The sequence below is a fragment of the Zootoca vivipara genome, chromosome 5 (assembly GCF_963506605.1).
Source record: "Zootoca vivipara chromosome 5, rZooViv1.1, whole genome shotgun sequence".
Classification (NCBI taxonomy): domain Eukaryota; kingdom Metazoa; phylum Chordata; class Lepidosauria; order Squamata; family Lacertidae; genus Zootoca; species Zootoca vivipara.
Window position 1 is genome coordinate 2141437 of NC_083280.1, and position 12536 is coordinate 2153972.

Sequence of the window (12536 nt, forward strand, 5' to 3'; positions counted from 1 at the left end):
GTTTTCAAAAGTCTGGAACGGATTAATCCATTTTGCATTACTTTCTATGGAAAAGCAGTGCGCCTTGGTTTTGGAACGCTTTGGTTTTGGAACGGGCTTCCGGAACGGATTAAGTCTGAGAACCAAGGTACCACTGTAATGTATAAATTTGATTTTGTTTAAAATGAAGGTTATTTCTAAAAATTGGGGGGGGGGAGAACCTGCAACCTTGCCATTATCAGCACCAGGCTCTAACCAGCTGAGCTACCAAAGCTGATACCGGTGCAGAGACCTGACTGCCCTCCTTTCCTCTCCCCCTCAGATATCACAGAAGCCATTTTCGACTTCATCCAGAGGAGCCGGAAGATGATCGTGGTGCTGAGTCCCGACTACCTCCTGGAGAAGAGCATCAGCATGCTGGAGTTCAAGCTGGGTCTCTTGTGCCAGAACAACATTGCCACCAAGCTGGTGGTTGTAGAATATCGCCCCCTGCTCCGCGCCCACCCCAACATCCAGCAGCTGAGGGAGTCGGTGGCCTTCGTGGCCTGGAAGGGCGAGAGGTCCAAGCGCCCCGGCTCCAAGTTCTGGAAAGCCCTGCGCCTGGCGCTGCCCCTGAGGAGCCTCAGCGCCGCCGCCGCCGCCGGCAGCTGCTCCTGGAACGAGAGCTGCTCTTCCCACTCGGACATCAGCCTGGACCACGTCCAGAAGCAGAAGGGACGTTTGAAATGTCCGGCCGAGGCGCCCGGCTCCCGGCCGAAAGGCCTCCCTGTCCAAAGGGGCCTGGCCCCGCTGCCCAGGTCAAAGGCCAAAGACCACACTAAGCCCTTCCTGGCCTGCCGCTGCTGCGTGGCATACTGCAACGAGAACCACAAACTCGGGGGCCACGGGCAAGGCGTGGCCAAGCCCAAACCAGGGCCACAGTGCCACCGGACGCCCGCAGGAGAGCCCAAGGGGCGGAGGCTGCAGAAGAGCGGGAAGCCGCCACCACAGCAGCCAGCGCCGGCGCTGAGCCTTCGCCACTACGCAGACTTGTCAAACAACAATGACTTTTATGTGCTCTAGGTGTCCCTCTCGCCCCCTGGGCATTGGGATGAGGGAGCCGGCATCAGGGCACAGTGCTCTGCGGGATGAGTTTGGGGCCATGTTAGGAGGCAGGCATGCCTGTTTCATGGGGCTAGGGATCCCCCAAAATGCACACATAGAGCAGGCAGCTCAGATGTCTCAAAATTAGGTACATTCCCTGACACTGGAGAAGGTCATCAGCCTAGAGGTGGCCGAAGGCTCTTGGGTATTCCTTTTAGGAGGTGCTTCAAAAGTGTCTAGCTGCTGCTCCAGAGGGGAAGACCCAAACCAGTGGAGTCATGCGTCCCGTTCTGGGCACCCCAGTTTTAGAAGGACATTGACAAGACGGAAGGTGTGCACAGGAGGGCGACCAAGATGATCAGAGGTTGAAGGAGTTGTGTGCATTTAGCCTGAGCAAGAGGAGACAGAGAAGCGAAAGATGGCCATTTGTCATGGATGCTTTAGTTGAGATTCCTGCTTTGCAGGGGGTTGGACTAGATGTCCCTCGGGGTCCCTTCCAACCCCACCATTCTGTGATATGAAAGCCAATATCTGAAGGGTCGTCACATGGAAGAGGGAGCAAGCTTGTTTTCTGCTGCTTCAGGAGGTAGAACCAGAACCCCCAGATTCAAATGAGGAGGAAGGCAATTCCAGCTAAACTTTAGATGGTAAGAGCAGTTGGAATGGGCTCCTCAAGAAGGTGGCGAGCTCTCCCTCTTTGGAAGATTTGAAGCAGTGTTGGATGCTTTAGCTGAAATTCCTGCATTGCAGATGGGGGGGTTGGACTAGATGACCCTCAGGACCCCTTCCAACTCTACCATTCTTTAACTCTAGTTGCAATGCTGGCATCCCAAGGGCAGTAGAGAGCCGCTGATGTGTGGTTTTCCCTATGGAGCCCAACCACAGCAAACCCACCCACCCACCCATTCTGCATACTTGTGGGTGCAGACTGCTTATAACTTAGATCTGGAGTGAGTCATCTCAAATTAGGCAAGAGCTTGGTCAGAAATGCAAAAAATAGAGGATTATTTTGGTGACAAATATTTTGGGTTTTTTTTAAAATAAAATAAAAACCCTACCTTTTCGGGATCTTAAATTATTATTTTTTAAAGGCATGTTGCATGGATTTGGGGAGAGTTGTGCTGTTTGGCTTGGAGAGAACTTTCAGATTCTTTCCTTTGGCACTGTTGCTCTATAAACACTTTGATAGATAATAATATTTTTTATTTAAAAAATCCTTTAAAAAAAAAGAAAATAAAAAGAAGACTTGGGTGGGTTTCTGAAGGCAGGATGCCGAAAAGGCCATTGTTGGAAATTAGGAGTTCATTTCTGCAAACGATTGAAAAATAGAAGCTGAAGAGCTGTGCTATTATTTCCTGGGTCCTCACCCTTGTTCCTCCCCGGGGCACCCGCTGTCCCCGCAGAAAGCTCCCCTGCACCCCACTGTCTGGGAAGCGGGTGAGGAGTGGAACGCAAAGCCTGGAGACAAGAGACGGGTGGGTTTCTGGGAGATGAGAGGGCAATCGGGGGCTCCTAGCCAGGACGGCTGTGCTCTGCACCCACAAGTTGGAGGCAGCAAAACTTCTGAATCCCAGTTGCTGGAAGCCTCAGGAGCAGGGGGGGGCCTCTTGTGCTTGAATCCTGCTTGGGGGGTTTCCATAATGGGCACCTGCTTAGCCACGGCAAGAACAGGAGGCTGGACCAAATGGGCCATTGGCCTCATCCAGCAGGCTTTTCTTATGTTCTTTAGGATTACTAAGTCTTAAGAAAAGCAGCTCCTTTTTTGCAAATACAGTGGTACCTTGGTTCTCATACATAATCTGTTCCAGAACTTCTGTTCCAAAACCAAAGCATTCCAAAACCAAGGCACGCTTTCCCATAGAAAGTAATGCAAAATGGATAAGTGCAGGCATAGGCAAACTCGGCCTTCCAGATGTTTGGGGACTACAAATCCCATCATCCCTGACCACTGGTCCTGTTAGCTGGGGATGATGGGAGTTGTAGTCCCAAAACATCTGGAGGGCCGAGTTTGCCTATGCCTGTGCTACTTACTAGAAAAGCTTTAAATGGCCAGGTTTCTGCACGCAGTTTCGGGAGCAAGTCTTTACAGACCTTGCCACTCCTCAAGATCAATGGTTTAATCCATTCCAAACTTTTAAAAACAACCCATAAAACAGCAATTTAACGTGAGTTTTACTATCTAACAAGACCATTGATCCATAAAATGAAAGCAATAAACAATGTACTGCAATAGCTGAACTGGGTTCCACACAGTCACAAAAACAGTCACAGACAGACCTCATCATAACACTCAAAACGGAAGTGTGGCACTCAAATCGGAAGCTTAACACTCAAAACGGAGCACGTTCGGCTTCCGGAAAAAGTTTGCAAACTGGAACACTTACTTCCGGGTTTGCAGTGTTTGGATTCCAAGTTGTTTGGGTACGAGGGCGTTTGAGAACCAAGGGATCACTGTAACAGTTTTGGAAGCAACTTTCCAACCAGCCCCCAAATCAGAGCCAATCCGACTAGGAATCTGCAGTCTGTTCTTTTTACGTTTTACCCAGCCAGATGGGGGCGGAGTACAGGGGGTTGGACTGGATGGCCCTTGTGGTCTCTTCCAACTCTATGATTCTATGATTCTATGATTCTACAAATAATAAATCTTCTTGACATAAGTCAACAGTGTGATGCAGCAGCTAAAAAAGCCAATGCAATTCTGGGCTGCATCAATAGGAGTATAGCATCTAGATCAAGGGAAGTAATAGTACCACTGTATTCTGCTCTGGTCAGACCTCACCTGGAGTACTGTGTCCAGTTGTGGGCACCACAGTTCAAGAAGGATACTGACAAACTGGAATGTTTCCAGAGGAGGGCAACCAAAATGTTCAAAGGCCTGGAAGCGATGCCTTATGAGGAACGGCTTAGGGAGCTGGGTATGTTTAGCCTGGGGAAGAGAAGGTTAAGGGGTGATGTTCAAATATATAAAAGGATGTCATATAGAGGAGGGTGAAAGGTTGTTTTCTGCTGCTCCAGAGAAGCGGACACGGAGCAATGGATTCAAACTACAAGAAAGAAGATTCCACCTAAACATTAGGAAGAACTTCCTGACAGTAAGAGCTGTTCGGCAGTGGAATTTGCTGCCAAGGAGTGTGGTGGAGTCTCCTTCTTTGGAGGTCTTTAAGCAGAGGCTTGACAGGCATATGTCAAGAATGCTTTGATGGTGTTTCCTTGTGGTCTCTTCCAACTCTATGATTCTTTTCTTTTTCTTCTTCTTCTTCTTCTTCTTCTTCTTCTTCTTCTTCTTCTTCTTCTTCTTCTTCTTCTTCTTCTTCTTCTTCTTCTTCTTCTTCTTCTTCTTCCTCTTCTTCTTCTTCTTCTTCTTCTTCTTCTTCTTCTTCTTCTTCTTCTTCTTCTTCTTCTTCTTCTTCTTCTTCTTCTTCTTCTTCTTCTTCTTCTTCTTCCTGCATTTCCAGGACACACGCTCACACCATGCATATTTCCTGATCTGAATTGCACCCCCAAAACTGCTGTTTGCCTTACAGGTGTCAGAGAGGAGGACTGTTTTTCTCCTTTACAGATGTCAACTGTGTGGTGCAGTGTTTAGAGCCCTGGATTAGGACCTGGGAGACCTGGGTTCGAATGCCCGCTCAGTCCTGGAGCCCACTGGGTGACTTTCACCAGTCACTGTATCTCGGTCTTGCCCAGCCGCGCAGGGTTGTTCTGAGGATAAACGGGAGAGGGAGAAGTGTGTATGCCACATTGAGCTCTTTGGAAAAAAAAGGAGGAATATAAATCAAATACTGAATTAAACTGACACTGCCCTGTTCCAAATCAACCCTCAATGAAGTTACTCAGACTTGATTCTATTTTTCCAGAGGGATTTTTTAAAATAAAAAAATAATTAAAGAATAAAGGAATTGTAAGGTAAAGGTAAAGGGACCCCTGAACGTTAGGTCCAGTTGCGAACGACTCTGGGGTTGTGGCACTCATCTCGTGTTATTGGCTGAGGTAGCCGGCGTACAGCTTCCAGGTCATGTGGCCAGCATGACTAAGCCACTTTTGGTGAACCAGAGCAGCACACGGAAACGCCGTTTACCTTCCCGCTGGAGTGGTACCTATTTATCTACTTGCACTTTGACGTGCTTTCAAACTGCTAGGTTGGCAGGAGCTGGGACTAAGCAACAGGAGCTCACCCCACCAAGGGGGTTCGAACCGCCAACCTTCTGATCGGCAAGCCCTAGCCTCTGTTGTTTAGACCACAGGGCCACCCGCCACCATAAACCCAGAGCGTTTTGTTAAATGGTTTGTAGGAACAGACACCCCCTCACACACACACACACACACAAGCTGTGATTTCAGGAGGATTCCCCTCCCCCAATAATTCTGGACTGGACGAAAAATAATTAATTTTAAAAGTCTTAGAAAATGAGCATCACCGAAGCGTATAATTAAGGCTATCTGGGAGGACCAGAAAGAGGCAGCTTAAAACTGAAAAGGAAGCGCGGCGGGGTCGAGAAAATCATTAAGATCTAAATTGTTTTTAAAATGGGACAGTGAGGGCGGGGAGGGAAGTGTCCCTTCGGAAAGAGCTGTGTGCGAAACAGCCGCACTTTCCCGCCAGCCGGGATGCCTCTCTGGGGTGACCTTCACATCCCTGGCTCCTCTCTTCTTCCTCAACCTCAGTTTGTGGAGAGGAGGGGGAGCCTCTTTCTTAGAGCTGAGTCCATCTCTTTTTCCATGCTCAGCGCATGATGGACAATTTCCTCCCGACTGAGCCAGTCTCCCAGTGAATCGACAATGGATTCTGAACGTTCCCCCAGAGATGTATTTTTGGACAGGAATGTGGCAATGCTATATTTACTCTCCCCCCCCCCCCCGGGCCGCCACCATTGCTCATCCCATACTCTCCCCACAAACAGTATTTTCACAGTCCTGACATATGTGTGTGAGCTTGAAATAGCTCCTGCTCCTGCCCCGGGGGGAAGATTTAGACATTGCATCCATTAAGTGCACCCTTCTCCATCTTTTGTTTAAAAAAAGCCCTTTTCAGAGATGCAGCTGCTATTCCTCCGCTGGCTGTTTCCCTCCCCAGATCGTGCCCCTCTCCAGGATTTTCTCTGCAGAAGGTCAGCAAACCTCTGGGTCTCATGCCTATGGAATGTGGCCCCAAATATTTCAGAAGTGAATCATGCCAGCTTGCTTAGAATCATAGAATCATAGAGTTTGAAGAGACCACAATGGCCATCCAGTCCAACCCCCTGCCAAGCAGGAAACACCATCAAAGCATTCTTGACATATGGCTGTCAAGCCTCTGCTTAAAGACCTCCAAAGAAGGAGAGTCCACCACACTCCTTGGTAGCAAATTCCACTGCCGAACAGCTCTTACTGTCAGGAAGTTCTTCCTAATGTTTAGGTGGAATCTTCTTTCTTGAAGTTTGAATCCATTGCTCCGTGTCCGCTTCTCTGGAGCAGCAGAAAACAATCTTTCTCCCTCCTCCATATGACATCCTTTCATATATTTGAACATGGCTATCATATCACCCCTTAACCTTTTCTTCTCCAGGCTAAACATACCCAGCTCCCTAAGCCGTTCCTCATAAGGCATCGTTTCCAGGCCTTTGACCATTTTGGTTGCCCTCTTCTGGACACGTTCCAGCTTGTCAGTAACCTTCTTGAACTGTGGTGCCCAGAACTGGACCCAGTACTCCAGGTGAGGTCTGACCAGAGCAGAATACAGTGGTACTATTACTTCCCTTGATCTAGATGTTATTCTCCTATTCATGCAGCCCAGAATTGCATTGGCTTTTTGAGCTGCTGCATCACACTGCTGACTCATGTCAAGACTCCTAGATCCTTTTCACATGTACTGCTCTCAAGCCAGGTGTCTACCATCCTGTATTTGTGCCTTTCATTTTTTTTGCCCAAGTGTAGTACCTTACATTTCTCCTTGTTAAAATTCATCTTGTTTGCTTTGGCCCAGTTGTCTAATCTGTTAAGGTCATTCTGAAGTGTGATCCTGTCCTCTGGGGTGTTAGCCACCCCTCCCAATTTGGTGTCATCTGCAAAGTTGCTCAGGTTGCCCTCAAGCCCATCATCCAAGTCATTGATAAAGATGTTGAACAAGACTGGGCCCAAGACAGAACCATGTGGCACCCCACTAGTCACTACTCTCCAGGATGAGGAGGAGCCATTGATGAGCACCCTTTGGGTTCGGTCAGTAAGCCAGTTACAAATCCACTGAATGGTAGCATTGTCTAGCCCACATTTTACCAGCTTCTTTACAAGAATATCATGGGGCACCTTGTCAAAGGCCTTGCTGAAATCAAGATAGGCTACATCCACAGCGTTCCCTTCATCTACCAGGCTTGTAATTCTGTCAAAAAATGAGATCAGATTAGTCTGACATGACTTATTTTTCAGAAACCCATGCTGACTTTTAGTGATCACAGAGTTTCTTTCTAGGTGCTTGTGCCAGGGAAGAACAAACTAGAACTTGTGGGCATCCACTGGAGATGAATGTTGGCAGATTCAAGTTGGATGGAAGAAAGGACTGACATGCCTTTGCAGGAATTTGTTGCTGAAACATCTCTTTCGAATTAGAAACCGCTAGGAGATGTAATGCCCTCTGGCATCTTAAAGATGCCTCTGAGCGCGTGCAGAGTGCCCTCCCCAGGAGTCCCCAACCAGGTCACCATAGCCAGGTCACAACTTGTGGAGGTAAAGCCAGGACCTGTGAGTTGCAGGGTGGGATTTCTTTGTAGACATGAGACAAATGCTCTATGCAGCGCCAGCTCAGTCCTGGCTTCCCTCCCTCAGCTCCAGTTTCAGTGCTTGTCCTTCTGGGACTGTTGCTTTTGCAGAGAAGCTGGCAGAACTGACCTGTGAGCCGACATTTCAGGAGCATTTGTGGCGATTGGTCCCCATTGGGGCTGGTTGGGCGGAAGGCGGGGAGGTGACCAGTAGGTGGCGCCAGAGCCAATGAGAGGGTGAGCCAACTTGCTTTGTCCCCATGCTCCTCTTCCCAGCTGAGTTCTGCAAGAGAAGCACTGAGGCTGAGGAAGAGAAAGCTCGAAGGCAGGGCCACTCACTGGGCTGGAAATCAGGCAGGCAGGCAGGTAGGGGCCCAGTTAGGCTGCTGAATGGAAAATAATATAGTGCAACTGACTTTCGGGGTTGGTGTGTTGTGCGACAAGCACACAGAGTGCAATGAGATTGAGTATTTGGGCAGGAGGCTTGGTTAATTTCATTGTGCACAGGTTGTACATTGACAATAAAGGCATTATTATTATTATTATTATTATTATTATTATTATTATTAGGTTGGTGGGGTCATGCCCCATTTCCCCGATACACTAGCCTTCTCTCGCAATGACCATCTTCTGAGCTCCCTGCACTAGAAATGAAAGAAACCATATTTAAACATTTTGTGAATCTTTTTACTTTTGTCCATTTACTGTATTTATTTCCCCCGATTTGAACTATACAATGGTGATTTTCTTGAGTCAAAATGAGAGTACTATACCCCTAAACATTTTTTTTAGAAGAAGAAAAAAAGCACTGGGAAGAACTAATTAAGCAACCAAGATTATCATCGTTCTGGAAACTAAGCCTTATGAAGAATGCTTGAAGGAGCTGTGTATGTTTAGCCTGGAAAAGAGAAAGCTGAGATGAGATAGAACCTTTTTCAAATATCCCAAGGGCTGCCTCATGGAAGAGGGAGCAAACTTGTTTTCTCCTGCTCTGGAGGGTAGGACTTGAACCCATGACATCAAGTTACAAGAAAGGAAATTCCAGCTAAACACCAGGAATAACTTTTTGATGGTAAGAGCCGTTCAACAGTGGAATGGTCTCCCTCGGGAGGTGGTGGACTCTCCTTCCTTGGAGGTTTCTAAACAAAGGTTGGATGGATGCTTTAGCTGAGATCCCTGCATTGCAGGGGGTTGGACTAGATGGCCCTTGGGGTCCATTCCAATTCTACAATTCTAGGAATCTATAATTCTTCGCTGATGTAGCATAGCTCTTCTCATGTTCAAGGCTGCTTCGTGTGGGTGTTGTTTTTTTATAATGGCCACTAGAGGGCAACCAAGGGAGGCCCAATAAAAAGGCACTTCCTTCTGTAGCAACAGAAATCAAAATCGCTTTTTTAAAAAAGAAAGAAAGAAAGAAATATTTGGGGGTGGCTAGAACTCAAATCAGAGCATGATTCCCCTTTGCCCAAAGAACTGCTTGCTAGAGTCATTATTTTTTGCAAGAAAACAAAACATACTTCAAGGCAGAGATCATCTTTAAATACCCCACTATTTTTTTCCAAACATTTGGGAGATAAGTAAAAGATGTAGCAGGGTAATATAGAAGCAGGGGGACTGGGCTATGGGGCACAAGCCTTTGATTGTGGGCCCTGCATTGCCACCTCCACACTGAGGATGGGAGGGACTCATGGATCGCTATTGAGCTCTGCTCCCTCCCTACCAAATAAGCACATATTTATCTTATTCGCATTTGTGCCACACTTTTCCTCCATCACAGACCCTGAGGGTCAGGCCTACAAATTGCCCCCTATCTCAGCACTGACTGGGGCAGCCGATTCAAGCTGGGGGGGGGGGCTGCGTCAGGGACCTCCTGATTGTGCCCTGATGGGATCTCGACTGCTGCTGTTAAAATACTTTGACCCATGGAGCCCCGATTCCTGGCTCAAGGTTTTGGAGCGCAAGGGAATTGAGCACGCAACATGGGCACAATGCACAGCACCTCCAACTGGATTGGGGTGTGAGAGCACATCATGTTTATTTATTTTTATTTATTTGTTGAATTTATATACCACCCTCTACCTGGAGGTCTCAGGGCATTTCACAAAACAAAATCAAAATATGAAACCACACTATACCACATTTTTCCGTGTGTAAGACTATATTTTCCCCCAAATTGGGGGTCGTCTTATTATTAGAATGTTTACAATGTTTATTAATTTTGGGCTCAAAAAATTAGGGGTCTTCTTATACATGGAGGCATCTTATAGATGGAAAAATATGGTATATAATCAAAATAAAAACAACCCAATACCCCCCCACACACACACACAAACCACATTTTAAAAGGGCATAGGATGTAAATTGGATCTGGTTAAAAGGCCTGGTTAAAAAGGAATGTTTTTGCCTGGTGCCTAAAGGCGTATAATGAATGCGCCAGGCGAACTTCCCTGGGGAGAGCATTCCACAAATGGGGAGCCACTGCGGAGAAGGCCCCGTTCTCATGTTGCCACCCTCTTGACCTCTCAAGGAGGAGGCACACGAATGGGGGGCCGCAGAAGATGATCTCAGGGTCCAGGTAGGTTCCTATGGAAAGAGGCGGTATTGCAGTCCTGATCCATTTAAGGCTTTATAGGTCAAAACCAGCACTTTGAATTGGGCCCGGAAACTAATTGGTAGCCAGTGCAGTTGGACCAGGACAGGTGTAGTATGTTCAAACTGTCTTGCTCTGGTGGGCAACCTGGCTGCCAAATTCTGCACCAGCTGAAGTTTCCGAACTGTCTTCAGAGGCAGCCCCACATATAATGCATTGCAGTCATCTAGCCTTGAGGCTGCCAGAGCACAGGCGACAGGAGTTAGATTATTCTTGTCCAGATAGGGGCGCAGCTGGGCCACCAGCCAAAGCTGATGGATGGCCTCGGTCCGGTATACCTGAAGGAGCATCTCCACCCCCATCGTTCTGCCCGGACACTGAGGTCCAGCACCGAGGGCCTTTTGGCGGTTCCCTCGCTGCGAGAAGCCAAGTTACATGGAACCCGGCAGAGGGCCTTCTCAGTAGTGGCACCCGCCTTGTGGAACGCCCTCCCACCAGAGGTCAAAGAGAACAACAATTACCAGACCTTTAGAAGGCATCTCAAGGCAGCCCTGTTCAGGGAAGCTTTTAATGTTTGATGGATTTCTGTATTTTAGTGTTTTTGTTGGAAGCCGCCCAGAGTGGCTGGGGGAACCCGGCCAGATGGGCGGGGTATAAATAATAAATTATTATTATTATTATTATTATTATTATTATTATTATTATTATTATTATTATAAGGCACTTGAGCCTCGAGCGACAGCAAAGGATCCAGGAGGACCCCCCAAGCTATGAACCTACTTGTTGCATCATGCCTGTGTTTTTCATCCTATATAATAAAGTCCCTGTGTTTCTGCATCCAGATTCCGTGTGCCCCGTTTTCCGCGCTACTGAGCATGTGCCCCACGGACACAGGGATTGGACGCAGAGACTGGATGCACACAGAGCCGGGGGGGGGGGGCGGAATGCGGTTCTCTCTCCCTCAACGGCTTCCCCTCCAAACTGCCGTTCCGTGCCTCGCCTCCCCGCCGCCGTTCCCCACCCCCACCCCACCCCTCCCCCCACCCGGCGTGTGGCGGGCTCAGCTCTGGGTGGGTTGGGAAAGGCGAGGAGAAGGAGGCTGCTTTTCCCTTTTTTTCTCTCCTACGCTCCCCCCCGACAACCAGCAGCAAGCGGGCATCACACACACGCACTCTCTCTCCCCCCCACCCCTCTGCCTACCGTTTCCCTCGCGGTGCAGGGTCAGAGGCAGACAGAAGCGGGGACAGCGCATGGGGGGGGGAGGAAGAGCAGCCCGGGGGGGAGGAGATGTTTGACAGGGAGCAGGGAAGGAGGGGCGGGTGGCAGCCGCCCGCCGCCCGCCCCTCTTTCCCTGCTCTGTGAAGCATCTCCTCTGCTACCCCTTGCCTCCGCTGCGTTCAGCAAGAAGCCGGTGGCAGCGGAGGGATGCTGCTCATTCTCCCCCGCTAACCCTTCGCAAAAGCAGGCTCGAGCCCAGGGGGAGGGCAGGAAGGAAAGAGGGCCCTGGCCGCCCCTCCCTTCCCCCCTCCGCTGCCTAGGCATGGACCGCAGCAGCGGAGGAGGAGGAGGAGGCGGAGCAGCGACAGAGGAGCAGCGCCGGTGGCAGCCCAGGAGAGTCCTGGCATGTGTGGGTGGAGAAAAGAAGGGAGGGGGAGAGGGGGGAATGGGCGGGGGGAATTGCATGTTCTAGCACCTGTTAATTTAACGGGCTTCAAGATACTAGTATATATATGAAAAATTAACCCTCTGGATTATTGCATTCGTCTTGGAGTGTTCAGGATTGTGGCTGTTTTGCATGACGTGTAATTACTAAAGCCGATAGAGGTTTTCTCCCTCTCTCATAATGTGGGCATCCAGTGAAGCCGAATGTTGGGAGCTTTGGGAGAGGTAAAAGTCCTTCGTGAAGTTCATAGGTGAACTGTGGAACTCCCTGCCACAGGAGGCGGTGATGGCCACCAACCTGGATGGCTTTAAAAGAGGATTAGACAAATTCATAGAGGAGGAGAGGGCTATCGGTGGCTACTAGACATCATGACTGTGCTCTGCCTCCACAGGCAATAATGCATCTGAATCCAAGTTGCTGGAAACCACAGAAGGGGGGAAGTTGCTCTTCTCGCTGGTTCCCCACAGGGTTCTGGTTGGCCACTGTGAGA

General features: G+C 48.9%; 1 protein-coding gene across 2 annotated transcripts in view; it reads left to right on the plus strand.

Moving 5' to 3' along the window:
- The window catches only part of IL1RAP (interleukin 1 receptor accessory protein), an 81363-nt gene extending 79278 nt beyond the window's left edge, over positions 1 to 2085 (plus strand). For both annotated transcript variants that reach the window (XM_035133258.2, XM_060274260.1), the window contains one exon: positions 302 to 2085. In XM_035133258.2, the coding sequence (XP_034989149.2) occupies positions 302 to 1041 (740 nt within the window). In that variant the 3' untranslated portion in view covers positions 1042 to 2085. The remainder of the gene's footprint in view (positions 1 to 301) is intronic.
- The last annotated feature ends 10451 nt before the right edge of the window (positions 2086 to 12536 follow it).